Here is a 7581-nt window from a genome sequence, read left to right as displayed (position 1 = left end):
TTTCCCCTCCAGGTAAAAAGACCGACTGATATTCATGGACACCGGGAATTCATTATCCACGTCTGGGACTCACAAGGTTACAAAATAAGTGTTCCTGTCAGAGTTTTGCACCATTTGCATCACCATGAGAGCCACCACCAAAATGCTGAGCACAACCATCAACATCCCCATACTGAAGTGGAATATGCTAATAACACAGAGGTAGGATCAGAGACACTGTTAAAGGGGTATAAGGGGGAACTTGCAAGCTATTTGTTGTCTAAATGACCTTTTTCAAAACAGTATAGGCAGAATAGGCTATCATTTTGGCCATAATCGTGCAGCCCTAATGGCAATGATCAATTTTGTGTACATTACCTGTATTCAGCATAGGGATAGCTACAATAATATATCGAAGTAGGATGTATTTCATGATTGCACTTCAAGTTGTGAAGTGTATTAGAAGTGTGCAATTTGTGAAAGAAAATTACCTTACCCATTGTGACAACCTTTTTGCTACCTACGTAGCCATCTGGGCGCCCACAGCAGTTAATTAATATTGTTCAGGGGGACATGTTTTCAGAAAGCTCAGTGCCTGGGGCCTGGACATTTTCCTGACATACAGTATATTTTCAATAATAGAAATCTTTAAATTCAATTTATAGTATTAATTCATAACCAGAGTTATAACAAGACACTTTAGAGTACGTCTTGACCACACTCTATGATTTACAAGGACCCAATAATTCTAGTAATTCCTCCAAATTGTTGGCAAAAAACCCCAGAGGGTTAATGAGATATGTTTGCCTAAATAACAGTAAAGGCCCTGACATACTAAGCCAACAGTCGGCTGCCGGTCGTAATTGGGCTGACAGCGACCAACCATCAGCCTTTTCTGTGCTATGGTCCCGCACCGTCGGCCTTCATTGGCCTTTTTTTTTAAGCTGCTGACAGCCGCCGACTTTGATTTCACATGTTGAATTGGCATTGGCAACTTGGCTGTTCAGTTTGGATAGGTAAGGGAAACAAGCAAACGACAGGCACACCCAAGGGTCCTTTCATTTTTAATCTCATCTGATTGGTCCAAAACACATAAGAGCTGTCAAAACTGGTCAAAAGTGACATTTGACTGTTCCTTCTAAAACACACAGGTTCAAACTATTCAAATAACTATTTTTGCACATATGTGCCCATAAGATGGCAAACGTAGTCTACAAACGAGATATAACATTTCAAAAGATCTCTACATACATACATACCAACCGTTAAAAAAAGAAATATCCTATACTGTGATATTTACGTTAATATTAAGACCCAGTTTTACCAACACAGTGACTCTATCAAAGGGCCATGAATGAGTTTCTAGTGACAAAGCTCCAACATCGGCTGCTCACTGGTTATTTCTGACTACTAGCTCTACGTCTCTTTCAGTCATTTTTCCTTCCCTTCTCTGTTGCTTTTTTTTAATAATATGGTGATGAGAGGTGGGGTTCTAGCAGAATTGCAGGGTAAAGTTACTCTTTAAGGCAATTATTATAAAATAGTTTGCTACCAATTACTAGTAGTTCATGTAATTGTTTGTCTAACAGTATGCATTAATCTTGTTTTGTGTTTTAACCTGGATGAATGAAGGACCTCAGTCTTTCTGTAAGACATTAAGACGTTTGTCAGTTAACAATAACTACTAGACAAAAGATGCTGGAAAATGTTTCTGCTTTTCACAGGATTTATACAGAACTACCATGATCAGATATTTATGCATTGTCATTATAATTTGCCTGATTCAGTTTTAGGCCAATTAGAATACAATGTCTAGTGCCTGTTGCACTATAACTGGCTACAACTTGTTCATTTTTCTTTCAGAGTGCAACTGGTCAACAGGTGCCCATTCTGCAATTTCCCAAGTCGGTTGATGGGCTGAGGAGGAGGAAGAGAGAATGGGTTATTCCAGACCTCACTGTCGTTGAGAATGACCGAGGACCCTACCCCCTAAAAGTATCTCAAGTAAGAGAAAATAAAGCCCCTTGTACCTGAGAATTTGGTACTGAATTTTATTTTTTTATATTTGTAATTTTGAAAGAATGACTTCATGTTGGTTTTCACTGCAGTCATTGAGCTCTTACTTTCAGTTATTTGTGCTTGTATTTTAATTGAAAAAACGAAAACAAAACCTGCAGTACAGTTTTTCCCACAGGTTTAGAATTTACTTGGGTTGGTGGCGCAGAATGTGTCGGCGTGACGTTTAATGGCTGGTTTCAGTAAAATTCTAATCAAAAGTTACTTGTTATTAGAAATGTTAAAGTTCCCATAACATGATGTTCTTTGGATGCTTTTTTTTATAGACCTTAGTGGTCCCTAATACTGTATTTGAAGTGTATTTCCCAAAATTCAGCCTTGGTGCAGAATTACAGTCACTAGAGCCAGTCCCACAATGAGCTTTCCTTAGTATGTGCCATTTCTGAGTCTGTAGCTTTTGAGGGGAGGGCAAGGTGAAGGCTGGCGGTTTGGCCTTGACTAATTGCCACTCTGCTCGTTTGAAAGCCATGCTTTCTCTCTCTCTCTCTCTCTCATGAGTGGGCCAAATATTCCAGATCTTTCATTTTCTCAAAGGCAGAGCAAGATACCCAGTGCTGGGTTTACACCTATCTCCATTTCTAGCCACTGGGGGATCATTGGCAGAATGGGGGAACTCAAATTAAGGTTAAAAAACCTCAAAGTAAAATTTTCATGCCACAGGACCTTTAACGCTATGCACATGTCATGGCACCTAACACCTGATAAATCATATTGCATTTAAATAATGTTTTAGTTAATAGGCACATGCACAGAGAGAAGGAGAACTGAAGGCTCGGTTAGCAACAAAACTATGGTTAGTGGTTAGCTCTGGTTAAGTCCATTTATAGCGTAGGACACTGGAGGGAGTGAACAACCAGACTCTAAATGACATTCAGTACACTTTGACAGCAGTGTGGCCACAGTGTTTGTATGGTTAATTAGTACAGTAAAACCCACTGGTCTGTGTGCATTTAAAAAAAGATGTTTACCATTCTGCACTGTACTCACACTGTAGTACATTCAAAAAGAGTTTTCTGTTTTCTTGTTTGCATCTCTCACCGCTAGATTTGGGCCGATTTATGATTTTTGCTGATCCGGTGTACTAAACCAGTTTTTGCTAACGAGCCAGCATTGGTCACTATCACTTTGTGGTAAATTAAGAGTAGCTGACATTAGCAGCCTGTGCCACAGCACTAAATCCAACTTGTAATGCAAGCAGTGTTTGCATAGCATAAGCTTACCACTGTAACTACTTTGCAATAGCGTTGCTGTTTCTGAATCAATTGGCGTTTCAGTAGTTATGTAAGCTCTTTAAGGAATGTGGTAGCGTTCACACAGCTACATTTCGCTGAGTACTCTGAAGGTCAAGCACAGTGGAGCTTTCTGCTGCAGTCTGAAATAAAGCTGAGAATCACTGTCACCACCAAACAGACGTGTATAGTTAACTTGATGTATAAAAAAAAAAAAAAAAACATGGCTCCGATCCTATTGCCAAAAAGATGTAGCATATAGCTTGTTTCATTTGTTAGGGTGGGTTGGTTTGAGTGTAGTGAAGCTTAATTTACACATTAGCTTTGCACTGAACAATACAATAGCTTGCCCATCACTGGTAATAAGCAATATAAGGGGAATTATATGATGTATGTTTATAAATGAACAAACTAACAGAGGAACTAGTGTCTGAGGCAAATGAAAACAATCTGGGACCCCGTCATTTTGTTTTGGTACTTCATTCAGTCCTTTCTAAACCGCATGAAAAGCACATTAAAGTACACCCATTTCTTTAATTTACATGGGATTACAGACATAATTTTCCCCCCAAGCCTCAACCCAAACACCATTTAATAAAACACAGGCATAGGCAGATAAGCTGATAGGATTCCTAAAGGGAGGAAGAGCAGGTAACAAGGCAGGTCTTAACAAGAAGAATCATGAAAGGAGTTTCCCCTTTTATTTCTTACTGCCGAGTGGCGCTGCAAAGGAGATAACATTTCAGTAATGGGAGGAGGGGAAACGGCCGAACTAGTTTGTTGACTAGAAAAGTTAATGTGTTTTTTGGGGTGACAAGATAATTATATGGCTGTTAAACTGGCTGTAGAAAACAAAGTGTGCGCTTTCAAACCGACAAAAGAAGTGCGCTAATAGAGACGAGGCATAGTGTAAACCCCTAACCATGACTATTTCACTGCAGGTAAAAAGTCATGGCTTAGAGGTGCATCATCGCGACCATGTGGTCTGGAGTCGTTACCTTCCTAGTGCTCTCCCATTCAAGAGTATATGGCTGCAGCCTAGAGACCTCTTGTGTCATGCCCTCCCGCCTGGTGTCGCCCCCGACCTTTTGACTTTTCAAAATAAAAGCTTGCATCTGATCTTCGTACTTTGGTGTTTTTGAACTGAACAGTACGGCTATCATACTAATGAATACAATTATTTTTTTCAGCAGAGTGTACGACTTCCATGAGACCTCACATCTCATGCCCATGTCCAATGGTGAATTCAGATGTTCAGAGTATGAAATTGCAAATTATTTCCTAGATGAAGTCAGTTAAGTTAGTGAGCATGATACAATTAATTGAACGCCGTTCAAACTCTTAAATAATTGATAGCCATACATAGCCTAAGTTGGCAAACTTGGGGTTGTTAATTTTGTCTCCCTAATGTTTGTTTATTTGATGAAACCTGCGATGACTTTACATTTGTATAATGAATGCTTTATTTGCAAATTAATTACCGTAAAAAAGACAAGCATGACAAATGTCTGCAAAGTGGAAAAAAAATATAGTTCAACAATGAAGCCGCCAACATACTGAAATAATACACTTTTACAATTATAACATATGAGACCACAGAAGAGTAGGCTACAAAAAATGTTTTCATGCCTCCCATTACAAGGGGATCTGATATCTAAAAGAGGTAAACTCATATTTTATTATAGGCTAATTCATTTTTCTTCAAAAGCTGGTTTATGGATTAGAAATTTGACAACAAAACGTAGGATTTTAGAAAATACTGGTTAACCTCCTCTGTTCTGAAATCAAAACTTTTAAAACTGCATCAGTGTTTAACGTTGAAGTTTGTTTAAGCTATAGGGTTTAATTGTGAGGTCCGAAAGGTGCATCACTGAAGTGTAGCCTCCTCAAGTGTTGTGATTACACAACAATGATTATCAACAAAATAAGTGAGAATTAATCTTTATTAAGTACGGTTTGGTTCAAAAACACAAAGTACGGCGACATAGCGGACCAGACACAAGCTTTTATTTTGAAAAGTCGAATCTCTGGAGCGACATGGGAGATCTCCAGGCTGCAGCCATACCTGACTCGTTCCATCAGTTGCTTTTGGGAGTGGCTGAGACAAGTCTGACACCTAGTGGTAAAATTCAGTAGGCCGGTCTGGTGTTTGGCTTGATCAAATCCATTTGAAAGGTTTTACACCGGTCCAAACCTACTCCACACTGCTCTCTAAATAAAACCATAGTTGCACTACAGCAATCTTGTGATTAAAAAGTGATTACTTAATATGTTTTGTGTTTGTAATCACCCTGTTATGAGGATAAATAAAAAGGTTTGTAATTTGGATAATGTAAGAGCATAGTTGTTCTCAGGTGCACCATGGCTAATATGATGAAATGGCATATAACAGGATTTAGAATATTGTAATTGGGCGACTGTACCTCAAAAATGTAAATAGCCACATTTTAGCTATTTAAACTACTCTAAACGACCTGGCCTAACATGTAAAACTGAAACTTTAGCAAATAAAAATTGAATTGCATTGCTCTCTTACTGTAGTGACAATTGTTTAACAATATTGTAACTATTGTTGTAATCAGTGAGAATGGTATAACTCAGACCTGTTGTTTTATCCAGATCCGTTCTAATGCGGATAAAGTCAAGAAGATCTTTTACAGCATCACTGGTCCAGGAGCTGATGAGCCTCCTGTTGGTCTTTTCACCATGGACAGAAATACTGGTACTCTGTATCTCACACAACCACTAGACAGAGAGGACAAAGACAAGTACATGGTAGGCATCTTCTCTGGTGTTAGTTTTGTACATACCCTTTTTTTGACCAGACTGGGAGTCATTGGCACACACTTTGTTCTCAATTTCCCTTCAGAATTCTTTCATTTTAAATCTGAATTAAACATGAGAGCTATAAATTATATTTCTACTAATTGGCACAACAGCAGATGTTTATTCAGAACATTAGTCAAATTCCCAGCTTGTCTTTAAAGCTATACCTTGCAAAAACATGAGTGAAATATTCTTCAGTTTATCGAACATAAAAATGCCAAGATTACTTTTAAATCACATTAAAGTATCACCCGTGTATAAAAAACAACTTTATGTAAGTTTTACTCAATAACCGGGTTTCTTGAATTGGTATGTATATTTGTATTTTCCGTGACCGATCATCTAAATGGAATATTATTGCATGTACGTATTATAATACAAATGTGTTTATTCCTATGCAGTTTCAAGCCCATGCTGTAGCAGATGGTTCAGGAAATGCTGAGGCCCCTATGGATATTATAGTGAAAGTAATTGACCAGAATGACAACAAACCTACCTTTACTCAAAGCACTTTTCTGGGAGAAGTTGCTGAGGCCTCACCAAAAGGTACCATTAGTGGATCTTTATTTAAACCTGAAAAAGATGTACAGTATGTCAGTGTTCAAAAGTATGTTTTACTTTGACACGACAAAAAGCAGGATGGCACTTTTACTGTTTGATTTTATACTTTGATATAGTAAAATCCAAGACCTGCTCCAACAACTTGTGGCAAATACTAGTCATTAGATGTGCTAGTGCTGAATAGAACTTTAACTCTAATGTAACCTGTTAACCCACAAAATATTGTGGCTAACGATACAAGTTGAAAAAAATGTTTTGCGGTTCTCTCACTTTAATGATCCTATGTTCTTGACATGCTATAGATGTATAGTGGAATAAGACACAGAGTGGGAAGAAACGGGTTTAGTTGAAAGTATACAGGTCTAGGCAGGTGCTAATGTTGTGTCCAGAACCCAAGCACACTAATTAAGCTAAAGCTCACGGCAGATGGCAAAATCAAAAACAACTTGGTCATTCCAAAATAAATATACGTAAATATACGGCCCAGCTTTATTTTCTCCTCTTGATTGTTGTGTTCTGAATACTTTGAGAAGTCTGTACTTAATTTTTACTTCTGACTTCCCTCTCTCCAGGTTTTGAGGTGATTAAGGTTGTGGCCACAGATATTGACCAGCCAAATACTGACAACTCGGATATCCGCTACAGTATTATGAGCCAGGATCCAGTGTTACCCAGTGACTTTCTGTTTGTTATCAACCCAGTCACAGGAGTCATCAGAGTCAATGCGGGTGGCCTAGACAGAGAGGTAAGAAATTTACTAGTCTTTGCTTGCTTTTATGCTACTGAAATTATCCCTATTGCAAAAAACCCATGCAGGAAAAACTGTTTTAAGATGATGCGACCCGCAGGTAACGTTAAAGGTTATCTGCTAGCCTACTCTTGAATTCCCCTTGGATCGATCGATCTATAT

At 38.4% G+C, this 7581-nt stretch overlaps 1 protein-coding gene across 1 annotated transcript in view; it reads left to right on the top strand.

Annotated features, from left to right (window-relative positions):
- LOC116696602 (cadherin-1) overlaps positions 1 to 7581 on the top strand; it is a 28728-nt gene that overhangs the window by 5781 nt on the left and 15366 nt on the right. The window contains exons 4-8 of the mRNA XM_032527681.1: positions 13 to 201; positions 1843 to 1983; positions 5904 to 6059; positions 6512 to 6656; positions 7244 to 7416. Coding sequence (XP_032383572.1) covers positions 13 to 201; positions 1843 to 1983; positions 5904 to 6059; positions 6512 to 6656; positions 7244 to 7416 — 804 coding nt within the window. The remainder of the gene's footprint in view (positions 1 to 12; positions 202 to 1842; positions 1984 to 5903; positions 6060 to 6511; positions 6657 to 7243; positions 7417 to 7581) is intronic.

Source organism: Etheostoma spectabile, chromosome 10 (genome assembly GCF_008692095.1).
Source record: "Etheostoma spectabile isolate EspeVRDwgs_2016 chromosome 10, UIUC_Espe_1.0, whole genome shotgun sequence".
Lineage (NCBI taxonomy): Eukaryota > Metazoa > Chordata > Actinopteri > Perciformes > Percidae > Etheostoma > Etheostoma spectabile.
This window is presented reverse-complemented; position numbering and strand designations above follow the sequence as displayed.